At 45.6% G+C, this 18,095-nt stretch overlaps 1 protein-coding gene across 3 annotated transcripts in view; it reads left to right on the top strand.

Annotated features, from left to right (window-relative positions):
- The first annotated feature begins 503 nt into the window (after window positions 1–503).
- DCDC2 (doublecortin domain containing 2) overlaps window positions 504–18,095 on the top strand; it is a 168,174-nt gene continuing 150,582 nt past the window's right edge. The window contains exons 1-3 of one of the 3 annotated variants that reach the window (XM_053223207.1): window positions 504–659; window positions 1,439–1,831; window positions 6,345–6,399. In XM_053223207.1, the coding sequence (XP_053079182.1) occupies window positions 1,539–1,831; window positions 6,345–6,399 (348 nt within the window). In that variant the 5' untranslated portion in view covers window positions 504–659; window positions 1,439–1,538. Of the gene's footprint in view, window positions 660–914; window positions 1,262–1,438; window positions 1,832–6,344; window positions 6,400–18,095 lie in introns of those variants that run through there. The other 2 variants (XM_027040411.2, XM_053223208.1) reach the window with 2 other exon arrangements.

Genomic DNA, 18,095 nt, shown 5'->3' with positions numbered 1-18,095 from the left:
AAGGGAATCCTGGCAGGAATGAGCTGAAAGAGTTCAACTTTTTAAAGAGAATTTTCTTGGTCTCACAAGACGTATGTCCCAGAGTGCACTGGACAACACCTCTTTCCTAGAATTCTTAAAGCTCCCCTCCCCTGTCGCACCCAGGCACTGATGCAAGGATGTGGGGTCTGGGGCACACACAGCTGTTTAGCCATTTAGCCTTCTAAAGTTAGGCGGTGGTAGGCGCGCAAAACATCTCAGGCTGTCCTCTTTACCGCCGTGTCGCCAGCTTCCAGCATAGCGCCTGGCACACAGTAGGCGTCCATTCGGAGAATGACCGCCCGATAACCCAGACTTTCCCTCCACCCCCGCCCCCAACCCTCACTTCTCCACTCTCTCCCCGGAGCCTGCGGGCAAAGCCCAAGGGGCTCGGCCGCGCGCATGGGCTCGTTCGCGGACTCGGCGCCGCGCGTGGCTGCAGTTGCTATGGAAACGGCGAGAAGTAACACGTCCATCCCCCCCGGGGCGAGGGAGGCCCGCAGAGACAACGGCAGCGGAGGACCCGCGGGAGTGCCGCGCCACCGCGGAGTTGAGCGCTGTGCCGGCGGAGCCGCCGCGCTGCGCCCCCGCCGGGCCCGCTCGAGCCGCTCCTCCCCCAGCCGGCCCTCCAGTGTCGCCAGGTACCCCAGCGGCGGGCGGCCCCACCCCACCCACCGCCTCCCGTCCTGGGACTCGGTTGCGCGCTGCTGCCAGCAGTGTTCAAACGGTGCCCACGGGACCTTAGCCGGCGGCGGCGCGGAGGGTCGCGGGAGGGGGCTAGGGGTCCCGGAAGCTCGAGCCTCCCCCCATAGCCCTCAAGTCTTTTCTCTCTCTCTCTCTCTCTCTCTCTCCCTCCCTCCCTCCCTCCCTCCCTCTCCCTCTCTCTCTCTCTCTCTCTCTCTCTCTCTCTCTCTCTCTCTCTCTCTCTCTCAGTGCACGTTAGGCTATTACTTTTCAGCAAATAAGAATCTGGGCAATTCCAGACAGAACTTAATTGCTTTCATTTGGGGGAGCAAGCAGGAGACAGACGTGAGGAAGCAAGGCGAGAAAAGCCTTTTGGAAAGAGTAACACGAATATGATATTAGAAATGGAGCTTGGGCATCTTTCTAATCCGTGTGTGCGTGTGAGCGCGCGTGCCCACCTCTCCGTCCGGCGCCCCCTCCGCTTGCCTGCGTAAAGCCCCTCGCGCGCTTCTGTCCGGGGGCGGCTGCACCTGGGCTCGGCCGGTGGCCTGCGAAGCAGGTGTGGTGCGTGCACGGCGAGCGCTGATTGGCTGCCCAGACTTTGGTGAAATACCTGGACTTGGCCCGCGAGTCCGCAGCCCGCAGGGTCTGGGCTGGGTGCACGCCAGGCGCCCTGCAGCTGCTCCTTTTTTTTTTTTTTTTTTTTTTTAACTGCGGGCTTGTCTGTTTCGCGTAGGTTTCAGGAAGCGACCCCCCACGGGGTGCGTGCTTTGAGGCCGCGGGGCAGCAGAGGCGCCTCCCCCGAGGAGCCAGCCGGGCGGCGTCCCGCGGGGAAGATGAGCGGCACCGGCGCCAGGTCCAGCCACCTGTCCCAGCCGGTCGTGAAGAGCGTGCTGGTGTACCGCAACGGGGACCCCTTCTTCGCCGGCCGCCGCGTCGTCATCCATGAGAAGAAGGTGTCCAGCTTCGACGTCTTTCTGAAGGAGGTGACGGGCGGCGTTCAGGCGCCCTTTGGAGCCGTCAGGAACATCTACACCCCGCGCACCGGGCACCGCATCCGGAAGCTAGACCAGATCCAGAGCGGGGGCAACTACGTGGCCGGAGGCCAGGAAGCCTTCAAGAAACTCAAGTGAGTCTGTCTGTCCCCACCGCCGCCCACCACTGTACGTTGCATGAAAGTGAGGGGTTGGCTTGGGGGAAGCAGTGAGCCCCGCCTCGCCCACCCTCGGCGTGTCCAGGGGCTGTGACTGCGCGGAGCCCCTGCTGCAGGTGGGGTGGGGGGTTGAAAGTGTGACTGGAGAAGGAATTTCTCTTGGGCAGCAGGAGGAACAGGAATCTTAGAAAAGTATTCAGTGACCAGACTGGTAATTTAGCACTTTCCGTTCTGTTTATCCTTTCCTCTTTTTTCCTTTTTCTTGGAACCTGCCCTTTTGAGTTTAAAGATTTCTTAAAGATTATTTAGAAGTATTGGATATTGTGTCACCAGAGGAGAAAATGGTTTTCTGCATTTCACCCCCCTACTGTTTAAATTCTTCCAGACTTGCATTCCGAGTAGAGCTGACCACGCCCCCACGGTTGTGACCCTCTCCAGCCCGCACAGCCTGCACGTTTATGCTATTAGCCTTATGTTTGGAAAAGCTTATTGGCTTACTGTGTTTGTCTACGGGTCTGTCTCTAGTGGTACTTGAGGGCTAAAACCTTCAAGCACGGGGGTCAATGTTGGTGCTTATTCCCAGGTCCTAGCAGAGAGGTCGCTCATAGTAGGTGTTCAGTGAGTGAGCAAACTGCTTAGGTCTGTGAAGAGAACGATGATAAGCGACATGTGACTGCTTGCCTTTAAGAGTTTACGATCTAACAGGAGAGACACTACATGCACACAGGAGTAACTGCGCTTAGAAAAAAAAATAAAGTCCTGTGCAAGTTCACAGTTGAGGGAGATTATTCCTGGTGGGGGTGGGTATTGCAGGGCAGGTAGATTTTTAACAGTGCATAGTTTTTTGTTTTGTTTTGTTTTTACTGTGTTAATTGAAATATAGTTCACATAGCATAAAGTTCACCTATTTTAATCGTTTCTGTTAGGTTCATGGAGTTTTGCAATATCACTACAGGCTAATATTAAAACATTTCCATCAGTCCAAAATGAAACCCCATCCCAATTTCCCTTTCTCCCCATCCTCTTGATGAGGGAACTTCGGGCAAGCTGAGGGCAAAGTACAGACTAAGAGTCCTGCCCCTTCCTCCCCCACCCCCAGGTGGAATATGGGTGATATTCCTCAGACACTCCTGGCTATTCAAGAACAAAGGAAAGGGGTTTAAGTGTTTGCCTTGGTGGTGGAGGAAACTAAGGCAAATGAGAAATTAAATTCCCTTACTGCCTACAGCCCATTGACAAGTCCTTGAAACTAACAGAGTAACCTCCTTCTAGGAGCTCAGCTGCCTGGATGATGACACTTTGCTGGGGGCAAAAGGGAATCTTGGCTTAACAGTATCCTGACCCCCCCCCAACCCCCCAGGATCCTGTAAGTCTACTTTAACATATAAAAATTCCTTTGGAAACATCCTTTATCTCAGCTCTGCCATAAAATATATGCTGACAATCATACTTCAGGCTTATGGCCCCTCATATACATCTGAAGGGCCTCATGACTTGAGGTTTTACTAAACAGTAGTAAATGGCATTTTCCTAACAACAGCTGGACCCTCAAAGTTCTGGAAACCTTGCGTCCAAAATATCTTAGAGACTTACTCTATCCCTAACCCCCTCCCAACCTGAGGGCATATAATAATCGGTTACCCGTCACAACCCCAGTGCAGCCCTTCCTGCCCACAGGTCCTCTCCCTGTGCTTTAATAAAATCACCTTTTTGCACCAAAGACATCTTCAAGAATTCTTTCTTGGCCGTCAGTTCCGACCCCCCCACCAGCAGCCCAAAACCCCATCCGTCTGGCATCTGCTAATCTATGCTCTGCCCTCTATGGATTTGTCTGTTCTGGATATTTCATATCAATGGAATCACACAATATGTGGCCCTTTGTGTTCCTGGCTTCTTTCACTTGGCCTGAATGTTTCCCAGACTCATGCATATTGTAGTGGGTATCAGAACTTCATTCTTTTTATTGTTGAAGAATATCCCATGGTATGGCTGTGCCACATTTTGTTTCTCCATTAATCAGATGATAGATATTTGGGCTATTATGAAATGATGCTGCCAGCAACAATCGTGTGCAAGTTTCCACTTTTCTTGTTTATATACCTAGGAGTGGGATTCCTGGATTGTGTGGAAACTTTATATTTCATAGCTTTTAATATATTTTAATTGAAATTGAGCTTGGGCCTCAGGATAGCAAAAACTATCTTCAGCGTAAAGTGTGTGCTTGTGAATTCTGGTTTTAACTGTATAGAAATATTTTCCCAAATATCACTAGTGTCGTCAAATACCATTTTTCTTTTCCTAAATTTGCTTAAACTGAGTTCTGAATGTTCTGCCTTTTCTTCTGCTGGACATTCCTTTTATGCGAGGTGAGGGATACATTTGGATTTAGTTTTCCCTTCTTGGAAAGCTCCTTTACTCCTTTAGCACCGTTTGTCTAACTTCATAGAAAAGAACTAAGTGAAACGATGTGCAAGACATTTAGATCTTGAGTCTCAAAATCAGACCTGAGACTGAGCTGATCATTAGCTGTGTATCCTTGAGCCACAGGACTCAGCTGGTGCCTCTTCCTGATGCGGACGAGGAGCGTAAACCGTTCCTACCTCCCAGGGTTGTTAGAAAAGCGAATGGTGTGGACGTCAATGTGCTTTGTGAACACCAAAATGTCGTAGAAAATGCAAACCATGTGTACGTCCAGTTCCTTCCATCACGTACTTTGTTGATTTTTCTTTTATTAAATAATTCCTGTAAAAAGCAATGTCATGGGAATGGAAGTATATTTCAGAATCTATTAACAGCTCAAAGTTGCAGACTCACTTTTGTAACTCCCTGTTTTTTTGGTTTACTTGGCCCTGCCCGCTCAAAAGATAAAAAGAGGTCCAGTTCCAAACCAAATAGAAAGGTCACTTCAGAGTCATTATGTATAGGTAAGAGATCTACATGGTTGTTTTTGCTTTTAGTTGACATACAAAAAAACTGAGTTTGTCATGACAGTTTCCCTTGCTAGTTTTCCATGCTGACGGATGAATAGTGGATTCATTTCAGTTAAAGGAGTAGTATCTATGGTTATCATGATTAGAAGCCAAGAAGATTTAAGTAATGAATATATTTGAAGCTTAGCAGTTGCAAGTTTACCTAACGGTTGGGGCAACTGGCAGAACAAAAGACAGGCCAGAAGATATTGAGGGTAATTTGTGTCATTTAGACCCCAAATGATTTTGGAGAATTTAGCATTGGTGGAAAAATAGTACTCAAATGAAAATGATCATCTTCCTTCTTGAATTTCTTTTACTCAGATTTTTCCTAATACTGTTGAAACCATGATTAAACTCGAGGTAGTTATTAAACTTTTATTGTATAGCACAGGATTGTAAAGGTAGTTATTTTCCCCAAAGTTTTCCTATGCGTTTTGGAAGTTGACTCTGCTTCATTAATCTTGTGGATCCAGGATCACTTTTCTTCACATGACAGTTAACATGTTTTGCTATTATGTCAGAAAGCAGTCCCTCCCTGCCGATTTGCAAAAGAGCCATTTTATTGCTAAGCAAAGGGAGTTCTGCACTGTCCTGTGTAAACACTATTCATGTAAGAAAAATGTAATTTTCAGTGGTATTGATTAACTGAAGCATCCTATCCCAAAATGGAAGCAAAATAATAAAACACAGCTATAATTAATCCTAATATAAACTTTTTTTTTGCAACTCAGCGATTACAGTAATTGAGGTATCTGTCTTTGTATTTATGGTTATAAATTAAATGCTAGATTTATACTTCTTTATACTGAAACATTTATTTAGCACCTGCTCTGTATGAATCACAGTGGGGACCAGATCACAGTGGTGGACTTAGGGCTTGACATTGACCAAAGTATACAGTGTGTAGAATGATCACTAGTTAATATCTATAGCAAGTAGCAATGGAGTAATAGGGGTCTCCAGAGGTTAACTAGTCCAGCGATGTGCATTTTAGCTGAACCAATGACTAAACCATCCCACATGGCTGAGCATTTCTGTATCATGAAGGTGCTTTCAAAGGGAAGAAGATTCCCCAGCCTTTCACAGATGGTCTAATGCTGTGCTATGCAGTACTTTCTTTGTCTTGACCTGAAGGCTGTGTTTAATGGAACCATTAAGCACCATCACAGGCAAACCACTCTTTATGTCAAAATTGACATAAGAATTAGAAACACCACATATATAGTCAGGGGCCAAATATTGTTGGGGGAAAATGTCCCCCCTAAGAAGTATGTATTTCCAAGCCTTCAGTTTCATTGAAGTTGAGACCAGAGGACATATATCTGCTCTGGTTGTTGATACTGAAAGCAGTTCCTACCACCACAATTGCTTTTAATTAGTAGCCACTGATTTTTTGCTTTAGGCGTAAGTATTTCCTATGGCTTGCTTTGCTTTTTAATAATTTTTAGTAAGAAAATTATATAACTGACTCAAAAGCAATAAAAGAAACCCTTATTGTTTTTCTTTTTCTCCCCCAGTTACTTGGACATAGGAGAAACCAAGAAAAGACCTATGGAAGTTGTTAACACAGAGGTAACCTAAATCACATTTTGAAGGTTCAAGTTAATAACTGGTGCCATATTTCTGGGTCTTAGAATTTGGATGACGTTCTAATCGTTTATAGACAAAGGTGTACATTTTTCAGGTTTTGCTTATGTTCTAGCTAATGAATGACCACTAGAGTTTAGTATCTGTAGCAAATACAAAGTGCATTAGTGAGTTGGTTCTGGGTGTAATTTTGTTTGAAGGATCCACGACTGTTCAAAGTAGGCTGCCTTGCTTGAAATTGGTGACCGAGGCTGAATTTCTGGGCTAGAATGTGAGATGTGTGAGTTCTTTAAAAACGAGCATCTATTTGCTCTGGATTCTGGGTCTCCGATGAAGATGTTGTGCCTGGCAAAGTGCAACAGGTGTGCAATGAATCTTTCTAATATACTTTTTAAAAAACGATTGTCCTTAATAAGGGAAGCATTCACCAGGATTCTCATTAACTTAACTTCTAATTGTTCTTGCACTTTGGAGCAGTGGCTGCTGTTTTCTCTTTAGCAAGGTCTGTGCCCCAGCCACACAGACCAGACTCTGATCTAGCAATGCACATCTTCCCTGTGAGAAACTCACCCCTTCCCTTCAGCCAGGAGACTGTGTCTCTTTCATTCTGTTTCTAACTGGTGACTCCCTCCGCTTCTTTCTTCTTGCTGCATGGACCCTGCTGTGCTAATAACCCACAAAGACTTCCAGAGGGGATAAAGAGGAAGAAGGAGCAGAAATTTGGGTTTGCAGAGGAGTTGGGAGAGGTGGCAAGAAACAGCGTGTCTGTGCTCGTGGACTACCCAAGTCCTCCCCTTCCACTTGTTCCCCTGGGCCCTCTGCCCCACTTGTGTCCTCCCCCGCCCACCGTCCTGGTCTGGATGAGTATGTCTTCATTCACTGTACTATGCATTCCCAGCCTCATCTTCAACACAGAGACCTTCCTCCCCAAAGTCCACACCATGACCACCCTCAACGCCTGCTTTGAGCAAGGGGAGTCCCTACTTTCATTGCCAGAAAGGGAGCGTTTTCTGTTCCTGGCCCCCCCCCAAAGGGAACCGTGAATGTACTTTCCTGTAAAGGTATCGCTTCAACAGTTGGTTCTACAGTGTTCTGACTGTTGTTTTGAGGTAACACGTAAGCTCTTGTGAGTTGTTCTGAGAGCCTAACTATTACGTGTGTAGTTCCTACTGTGGGGAAGTACCTCTCTCTTTTCCACAGCCAATATACAGTCAAACTTTTAGAATTCAACAAGTGGGAAAGTTAGAGGATGATCTATGTTCAGAATTTGACAACAGACTATCAATAGACACTGGCCTTTCACAAAAATTGTAGATGCTGTTTTCTTGCTCTAAGGGGGTGATTCCATTCAACATTCATGTCTTTGGAGAAAAGCTTGCACACTATGTTAAAGTCTATTGGTGACCCCTGTTCTTTGGAGGAAGATAGCCTATCTTATTCCCAACCACAGGGAGGGGTTCACAGAATCCTTGAAGTCGGTCCAGAATATGAATACCTAGTACCGGAGGGTAGCGAACAGTTTCAAAGGGGAGACGTTTCAATGCTCATTCAAAGATGTCCCAGTATGAAGGGTGAGTCAAATTGCTTATCGGAATTGGGGGCATTTCCCTCAAGTCTGAGGTCATGTCATACTGTTAGAGTTGTCTGGGTTGGGTACGTAATAAAGGCCATGACACTAATGCACATGATTCAGTTATCACAATTGCTTAAAACATATTGGTTCTAGGAATTCCCAGTACGTGGTACTCTAGGAAGACCCTTGTAGTTCAGTTGGATGTGTAGCACTGTGTCCTAGCCACCGTGGTTCCATTTGCACACGTGGCAGGAAGCCCAGGCAGCGGGCGCTGGGAGTTGGTGGCACTGCTTCCCTTCTCCCAGAGCGTCCTCACCCACGTCCATGATATGACCTGGGTGCTCTTTAGATAGTTCAGAATTCAGACACCATGGTCTGCACTTGCTGACCGCAGGTCACGGTAACAAGAAGGTACAGGTCACCTTGACATTGGAAGTCCTTTTGTGGTTTCTGTCATTGCTTTTCTGTTCCACGAGGCTCATCTTTGAAGAGACACTGACAGGACAGCCAGGCCTGTTCTTGGTGGTCATATCACTGGGACGGAGAGAGGCAGAACTCTAATGGACCTCTTCTGCTAACGCTGAAGAAGTCCATGGTCTTATTCAGCCAACACTTAGGGCAGTAGGAGGAAGTGGGGGTGAAACAGGAAGAAAGGGGAAGAAGAAAAAGGAGATAGGAATTAGAAAATGACAAGGTGGCTGTGTGGTGGTTTACACCTGCTCCAAGGTGAGATAGCACTGTGGGCTCAGAACAGACTTCTAATGCCTCCCTACATGCAGGTCTTGTTTTTACTAACATCCGGGTAACGAAAGCTCCTGGACTCTGCTTGTACTCTTGCCCCCAGTCCTCAGCCACTGAGGACCTTGGTAGCGTATCTCTTATTTACATTCCCCATCTTCTCCTTGCTTCCTTCTCCCCTCCTCTCAGCCCAGGTACAGATCTCTTGTGATGTGTCCACGTTCAACTCACCAGTGTCCAAGTCAACTCACCAGTGTCTCTCTTTCCTCTGTCACCTAAGCAGAGGAGTCCTCTGTCCTCCAGTGCTAGCAGCCTCTGGTCTGCATCCGGGACACCTTTTGTCTCTTCCTTACCAGCCTGCACTGTGCTCTTGCCTTTTTGCTTTACCCGAATGAGCTTTTTCTTACTTTTCCAATAACTGCTTTGCTTTCACGGGACTGGATGCCGATACCGAGCAGCATGGTGGGCAGAGCGCTGGGGGGTGGGGTGGGGTGCAAAACTCAAGAAGACCTGCGTAACCCTTCACCCTGAGGAACAACAGTCTTACCGAAAAGACGGATATACAAACATCTCTAGTACTGCCTGATAAGCGATTTCATTTGTTAGGGATTCAGTCCTGTTCGTGTCGCGTGTCGAGCTGTTAAAGTGCTTTTGACTCCATCCTGTTGTGACAAAGCCATTCGTGAGCCCTTCAAGTGGAAGCTTCCTTCTTTGACGTAGTGTTGTAGATCGTTTCAGTCATCCTGTGCTGTATTTCACCCATGTAGTGGCATCCTTTAGATTGTGACATTCTTTTTTTTTTAATTTTTTTTTCAATGTTTATTTATTTTTGGGACAGAGAGAGACAGAGCATGAACGGGGGAGAGGCAGAGAGAGAGGGAGACACAGAATCGGAAACAGGCTCCAGGCTCTTTGCCATCAGCCCAGAGCCTGACGTGGGGCTCGAACTCACGGACCGCGAGATCGTGACCTGGCTGAAGTCGGACGCTTAACCGACTGCGCCACCCAGGCACCCCAGATTGTGACATTCTTAATGTCACTCTGTGTTACTGTTTGGGAGGCCTTGGTGTACGTTATATAGGAGGGGACTAGCAGACAAATGGCTACAGAACACAGGTGCTATGCTGGGGCCGGTTGGGGGGGGGTGTCCAGGCAGAAGTGAAGACTTCCCTGCTCTTTCTTTTGGGGGATTTGGGGTCCAGGGGAGAGGACTGGGGAGCAAACCCACCATTGTTACCCAGGGCCCGGGTGCTGGGCTAGAGGTTTGCTGGGAGGACTGTCGAGTTGCAGGTGCTAGGTTTAGGGTTATGGGTCAGGGTCGTTTCTTTTCCACCTGCTTCTCTTAAGGTTTTGAGAACGTCTCTTCCTACAACTTGATTAAGGGAGATTAGTTAATGCTCCTGTCCGTGTAAGAGGCACAGCGTGTCTCCCACTGAAAGAGTGGAAGTCAATCCGGGATACAAGAGAGCGGACCCACGGCAAGCCAGCCGCAAAGTGAGTGCACGATGTGGCTTCTCCCACAGTTGTGCTGTGCGCCAGCCGTAAGATGCCAAAAGGACCCCTCTTTCAGTGATTCCCGCCCTTTTACCGCTGACCTTCCAGACCTGCTTTGTGGTGCCCGTATTTTCCTGGGGATCTCGAATCGCTGAACCGCCTTCACCTCATCACCACCCCGCGTTATTCTCCGCTTCTCATCTCACCTCCAGACCGCGATCCATCCAGAACTGAATCTGCTTCCCCGAGACACCTCCTCGGACTCCTCCGGGGAGGACCCAAACCTTACCTAAGATGCTCCCCCTCCCCCCGTCTCAGCCTCCCTGCGCTTTCTCCAAGGGCCGCCCCTTGCTGCACCAAGTCAATGAATGCAGTTTCGTGGGACTGCAGGTGGGTTCGTGTTCTAGCTGCTTAGGCTCGGCTGTGTGTCTGTGTCAGAGCTGCGCATTCGGTTGTGAGTCTCCGGGAGGTCTGCGGGTTCTGCACTGAACCCAGCAGAAATGGGCTGGTAATGGTTGTAATTCCCTACAGTCCCGCATACTCCTTATCAACAGTTAAGGGAGGCTCTCGTGCCTCCTGCGTGCCTCCTGCGTGCCTCACTTCGCACGTGAGTGGGATGTTGCTAATGACTAAAAGGTCTTACCAGTCACCATCTATTTCGATTTTGTTTCAGGGATAAAGTTAGTTGCAGGTAGTAAACCTTTGTTTGTGTCCTAAGACACATTTATTGTCTCTGGAGCATAATTTGGAGCCGTAGTAAATGAACGTTATTCAAGTAGCCAGGGTTGATTGTGTGCCCGCTGTGTGTCAGGCAGTGTGCTCCAAGCACACGAGCCAAGCTGCAGGGCCCCTGTCCTCATGGACTGGACACTCTTTAGCTTCTCTTGCTTGCTGTGGTTGACTTTAACTCCGTAGACAGTGATCTTTGTTGAAGAACTTGTACATTTCCCTGGTTGGTGGGGGGGGGGTCCCTTGTTTGGTGGGCTAAACAGTTTTTGCACTGAATATCAGACTTCCTTGTCCTTTTTTTTTTTTTTTAACTTTTTGAACGTTTTTAAATTTATTTTTGAGAGACAGAGAAAGAGCATGAGTGGGGGAGGGGCAGAGAGAGAGGGAGACACAGAATCTGAAGGAAGCAGGCTCCAGGCTCTGAGCGGTCAGCACAGAGCCAGACACAGGGCTCGAACCCCCGAACCGTGAGATCATGACTTGAGCCGAACTGAACCACCCAGGGGTAACCGACTGAACCACCCAGGCATCCCCAAACTTCCTCATTCTTAAAGGTACCTTGGTCTCATGTTCCAGTTCAGGCTCTGGCCTTTGACCTTCCTTGTTGGCTTCCTCTGTGGGATTCTCCCTCTGTGGGCTCTTCTCAACCCCCAGTGAAAGTTTCTATCGATGCCTAATACAGAAGAACTTGGAGCTTTATTTTATTTTCTTGAATACTGCTCATGTGTGTTCTCAGAGTCCTCAGAAAAGATCATTTTTACCCCCTTCCTCACATTTATGTTTTTTAAAAAATCAAGGATCGGTTTGGTTTTCTTCTTCTTTTATCTGTTCTTTCTCATCTGCTAGTGGAGGTGCCAGAACATGTGCAGTGACAGGCAGAGGTCACGCTCGCCTCATTCTATATGATCTATCCAGGAATGAGTGTGCCGTCTGTAGTTCTGAGAGGTGGTGCCTTAAAAAGAAATCTGCAGATTCAAATCCGAGAGAAGATCCCAGTGAATGCCTTTCCAGAGAGATGGGAGCCTCCTTGTTGGATAAGCCGTCAGGTTGAATCCTCCTGAGTATGTGTCCCTCATCTTTAGATTGTTCAATTATGCAGAATTTGAGTAAACCTTGTGTCTTCCTAGTGGGGAGGAACCCTTGCAGAAGCACCTTGGAGAGGAGGAGAGGTAGGGAGAGAGTTTTCTGGAACATCAAAGCTTTAGCTCCTCTGACAAGTTTGCAATAATGGGGGTTGTCTGCCCTTCAGGTCAGCTACTCTGGTGTACGTCTTTAAGGTTTTGAATATAACCTTTAAAGCTTCATATCTCAGTTTAATCATTAATGCATACTCTCTAATGAAACATACTATGAAATTTGCTACTTAAAGGCTCTTGGTTGGAAATGGGATTCTAGACATTAAATTGGGTGTAATTATTAACCATACTGTGGGGAAGGCATGGGGCTCTGTGGTTTAACTCACTAATCGTTAGCCTGGGAATTCTGGGTTCAAAGGGGGAATGACTAAATAGTTAAAGTCCTAAATATTTCTTTAACTTAGGGAAAGATTTCCAGATTATGGTAGACAGGTTTGCTGATTTAATGAGGAATCAAAGAAGATAAAGCCCACTTCAGTGAGTTCTTTCCACAGTAATTGAAGCCCCTCCCCAGTCTTTTATTTTCCCCCTTCCCCCACTTCTCTGAGGCAACTGCTAAGTAAGAGGCATTTTTTTCCAAGGATAGCTAGTTCCCATCATGGTCATGGTGACTATGACCTTGCCAAGGCTCTATGAAGACACAGTTTTCTATTAAAGCACAACTGGCTATATTTCATTTTTCTTTCACACTTTCTTCTGTTACCTTTTTCTCAGTATTGAGCTGTGTGTGTTTGAACAAGAGAGACATGTGTTTATGTCAATCTGGAAAATATTGGTCTAATGAAAACTGTCTGTTAATAACCCTAATCCGCTCTGATCAAAAGCTGAAAGGTTGGTCTATTAGTTGGTTAGTTGGTCTGTTAGCATGAATCATGACATTTGTTCCAAGTATTTTGTATTCTGTCTATCTGGTATTTAATTTTTTTTAAGTTTATGTATTTATTTTGAGAGGGGGAGAGAGAGAAAGAGAGAGAGAATGCTCATGCAGTTGGGGGAGGGGCAAAGAGAGGGGGAGAGAGAACCCCAAGCAGGCTCCTCACTGTCAGCACAGAGCCCGGCGTGGGGCTCCATCCCATGAACCCTGAGATCATGACCTGAGCTGAAACGAAGAGTCGACGCTTAACCGACTACCCAGGCACCCTTCTTCAGCTGGCATTTAGACATGACTTTAGGAAATTGAATGTGAAAGCATAAGACATGTGAATTAGAACATGTATCATTTTAAAATTTCTAGTAATAAGCTATTGTAAGCAAGCACAAGAATATAATGAACATTTACAAAATAATTATCAACCTTTTGAGAGGAAAACAGAAAAAGTATCTCATAAAATAAATTCCTAACCAAGTGTGTATGTTTAAAAATACCATTTGGATGAGGTATCAAACTATTCTCAATAAGACATTTCATGTAAGTCCCCAGTAAACAGCAAGACCTATTGAACAGAGAAAAACTTCTTGTTCTTACACCGCATGGGACTCAGACACATACAGGATGAGATTTTCAAGTTCTGCCAAAGCGTGCCGAGCTTTCAGTTGTACACTTACCAAGAGGAGCTTATGGAGTTGTCTGGAAAGGTCAAAGGGACTATTCAGGATGAAAGCATGATGATTTCCATAAGGCAGGAATCATAGGGAAACGACGACCAAATAAATAGCCAAAGATAGCCAAGGTAGACAAATGAATCATGCCCAGCCATTTATTGATTACTGCTCATGCACGATTTCACATTCTCTCAAGACTATTTATCAAGAGCCAGACAGTGGGCTAGATTCCAGCCATATGGACATAAAAAGACGTTTACCAGGTGCCAATCATAAAGTACAACAAGGTAATGTTGTAGGAAGATTCTAGAAAGAGTCTGAAGAGCTAAGCTACACCAGAAAGGATAAAAAAATTGAAACAATACCAGAGGTTGTTACTCCGAGGGGATAAAACGATTTACTCAGACCTAGTCAATAATTGGCTTCAGTACCTACAAAGAATATGGTGACTAGCTCTTCTCCATCACAGCTGGTTACCAAAAAGGGAGAGCCAAAATTATAACGTGAGGGTTGAAGAGTTTGGGTCAGATTGATTGAAAGAAAACTTAAAAAAAACCCAACAAACCACAACATTGGTGAAGACTACTAACCACTTATTGAAAGTCCTGTCTCCTTTCTGTCCATTTCTAATTATGAACCCAGTTCTTCCCACTTGCATATTTCAGTTGCATAACCAAGATGGCGGAGCTGGATTGAGGTTGACTTGAGTTTCAAAATGCCCTTGAATCCAGGGCTTCGTGGGAGGCTTCCTGGGAAGCCTGGGAAGACCAAGTGCTTGGGCTGTCACACCCCCTCCACGGAGCAGGCGGTATGTGGGAGAGAGCTGCGCGAGTGACTGGCAGCGACCTATGCTGGTGCCGTGTGCCAGGATCTCTCATTTCAGGGAGTTCTTCGTTGTAAATAAGAGTGCAGTGCTGTGATGGCACTGGCACTTCCAGTCAGAATTTTTGAAAAAAGCAACAAAATTTGAAGCAACATCGTGAAAGTAAAGGTTTTGGAGAATATTCCTGATTTGGAGTGTGGCTTTTGTATTTAGTACTGAAGGTAGCCTAACATCCTCGACCAGTGCAGCAACCATCCAGATCGATCTTTCAGATTTTTTCCACTCACTATACAGATCGATGTTTCAGCTTTTTCCCACACACTATTTAAGTCCCTAAAAGAAAAGCCAGGAGGGTGATACGTTAGAAGAATAATAGAAGTGAAATCCAGAGGAATCGGTACTAAGAAACAGGCATGTAACATCATCTGTGATCATAACATTGATTTTTGGTTATGATCTTGAAGCTTCATCGGTGTAGGTCTAATTTAAAATTTTATTTCGCTTTAATTTAGAACAAATTTTCTGTGTTTACTGTTCCCATTTTACTTTTACATGCGCTACTTGTAAAAACTTTGTTTCAAAGATCCAGAGTTGTGTAGAGTAGCAATAAATCCTTGGACTTTTGCTGGTGGAATAGAATGGGAAGAATGCCATTGCTAGTGAAGCTAGGGATTTGTGCTTGGACCCATGGGTCTTTTGGTTCTGCTAAGTCCCTGGCCCCAGACTGAACCTGAAGCATCACCCTGCCTTCTCGAGTGCAGTGCTGGTTAAGACGCGGGTGAGAACCTACACGTAACGTGGCTTACCTGTATCGCGGTACTGAAAAAACAACTTTCAAGGTCTCTGTCTAGTAGGTAGGTAACAGGCTAATATGATAGTCTTATCCTTTTATACAAAGGAACAGATTTCAGTGTACTTTGCAATGAGTGGATAGGAGTGTTTTTTTTTGTTTTTTTTTTTTGTTGTTAGAGATAGGGCTGTTTATTTGCATTTGGTTGATTTCAGCAGGAAGTATGCAAGTGTCTGGCTTAGTCAACAATGAAAATTCCCGTTTATCATTGTGAAAGACTCCTTTATAAGCAGCCAGCCACATCAAGCTCAGATGTCATCCCATGATTACATAGTTTGGATGTTTGGTTTGTTGGAACAAGGTTTATTTCAGCCCACCTGCTAGGTGGGGGCAAAGCTCTCAATGGTAAGGGATGGTGGGAGAGTAAAAACTAAATTACTTGGTATATTTGCAGTGTCTAATGTTTAACCCAGAGCATTCTGTCCAGGAAATTTCTTATGGCAGTCTATGCCGCTTTGTATTTTTTTCCTCACTTTGTAGCAGTAAGTATTATTGAGTTTCAGAGATTTATGGACTTCCATGGCCATCTTTTTCAGATTTATTTTTTAACATTTATTTATTTTTGAGAGAAGAGAGAGACCGAGCATGAGCAGGGAAGGGGAAGAGAGCGAGGGAGACACAGAATCGGAAGCAGGCTCCAGGCTCCTAGCCGTCAGCACAGAGCCCGACGTGGGGCCTGAACCCACAAAGTGTGAGATCATGACCTGAGCTGAAATCGGATGCTGAACCGACTGGGCCACCCGGGGGGCCCCTCCAATTATGCATCCTAATGTAACTCTGCTGCTGACTTTTAGAAATTTCTGTGAAACAAGTCACCTGATAATCACCCAACTTGTACTTTGTAGAGTGTATGTTAATTGGTAAAAACTCCGTATTCACAGCCTGTTTTTCTAGAAACAGATAACTCAATTTCCAGTGCTACAAGTTTTGCATTAGCTAGTATGGGCTCTCCCACAGCTGCTTTTAAAAACTGGATTAAAAGAGTGATTGTAAGTATCAATTTAAAGTTATATGTCTATTATCTGTATTACTGTTTCTATATATATATAGATAAATATATGTATATATATATAGATATATATGTATATATATAGATATATATATACATATATACATACGTATATACATACGTATATGTATATACGTATATATATATGTATGTATATGTATATAATATGTATGTATATGTACATATATATATGTATGTATGTATGTATTACTATAAAAAGAGATTCTTTTTTAAAAAAAATTTATTTTCAAGTAATCCCTACACTGGACATGGGGCTGGAACTCACAACCCCCGAGATCAAGAGTCCTCATACTCCTCTGACTGAGCTGGCCAGGCTCAGCACCTGCCTCCCGAAGAGGGATTCCCTTAGTATGGCTTTTGGAGCTGGATATCGTGTTTCTCATGAATGCTCAATTGGCTGATACTTAATTTACTCAAAGAGTATGTGGAAATTGAATTAAATTACCTTTCTGCTGGTTGGTGCTTCTCCTGGTCAGGTTGCTATTCCCTTGTGCTATTCCTGTGTCAATTATTTTATCAATAGTATTGATTAACTCTGGCTCTTCTCACCTATTAGTCTATGTAAATGGGTGTACATAGTTATGTATACAGTGAAGAGAAGGCGATGTCATTTGTCACTGGAAACTTTCAGCATTTTTACTCGTGACTGTAGTTTCTTTTTTTTCTTTTTTTAAATTAAAGCTTGTTTACGTATTTTGAGACAGAGGAGGGGCAGAGAGGGGGAGAGAGAGAGAATCCCAGGCAGGCTCCATGCTCGGCACAGAGTCTGATGCGGGACTCGATCCCACAAGCCTGGGAGCATGACCTGAGCCAAAACAGGAGTCGGATGCTCAACCCAGTGAGCCACCCAGGTGACCCTGTAATTTATTTCTAAACTCTCCTCCCCACTTCTCTAATTCACTCGTTTCCATATAACCATGTTCAGATTGTGGTTCCCCCTCTGGGAATTCTCTTTGCTCTGCCTTCTGGTACAAAGGTAGTGGAGTCATGGGCGTCAAATTTGGTATCAACAGCACATGTCCAGTGCTTCTCATAAATGCATTCATTCATAGAAAGACAGTTTGGGCTCGATGTGTGCATTTTAATCTGTGGCAGTGTCGGTTTCACTTGTGTGTCCCAGACACCGTGAGACGACTCTGAGTATACAGGTGGAATTAGGAATGCTAATGGCGGTCTTTGTGCGCTCCACCAAAGCCGTTCTGCAGAATAAAAGCAGATGGCTTGGGGTAGGGCAGTCTGGAGATGAATTGCTCTGTGTCTGAGCCATTATTTTAGGCCATCTTTCATGTAGGAGGGTTTGGAGCTTAAGGGAATGACACGAATCACAAGTTTATGGCTCTTTTTGGTAGTAAAAAATTAATATCACAATTTTTTTCATAAAAAAAAGTTTTGAGCACCTATTTGTGCACCAGGCATCATGCTAATTGGATTTACAGCAGCAAGAAAGCCAGGCAAGGGCACGGTCTTCACGAAGCTCACTGTTTAGCAGAGGCAGACAAGCCGTATAACGAAGCCTGGGGCACGGATGGTACGGGGGCCTGGAGGGGCAGCTCCCAGAGCCAGGGCAATCCTGGAAAGCCTCCTGGAAGAAATGGCGTGTAAGTTGAGCCCCAATGGGATGAGGGGGTGTCAGGCAGGCCAGCAGGGGAGGAAGAGGTCCCCACACACGGAACAGCATTGGTGAACATCTGCAGGTGAGACAACATAGGGCGTGTTCAGAAACTCACACAAATTGTGTTTGGCTGAAGAATGGGAAGGTGCCCGGG

The sequence above is a fragment of the Acinonyx jubatus genome, chromosome B2 (assembly GCF_027475565.1).
Source record: "Acinonyx jubatus isolate Ajub_Pintada_27869175 chromosome B2, VMU_Ajub_asm_v1.0, whole genome shotgun sequence".
Lineage (NCBI taxonomy): Eukaryota > Metazoa > Chordata > Mammalia > Carnivora > Felidae > Acinonyx > Acinonyx jubatus.
The sequence above is the reverse complement of the archived record's forward strand: the minus strand, read 5'-3'. Positions and strand labels throughout refer to the sequence as shown.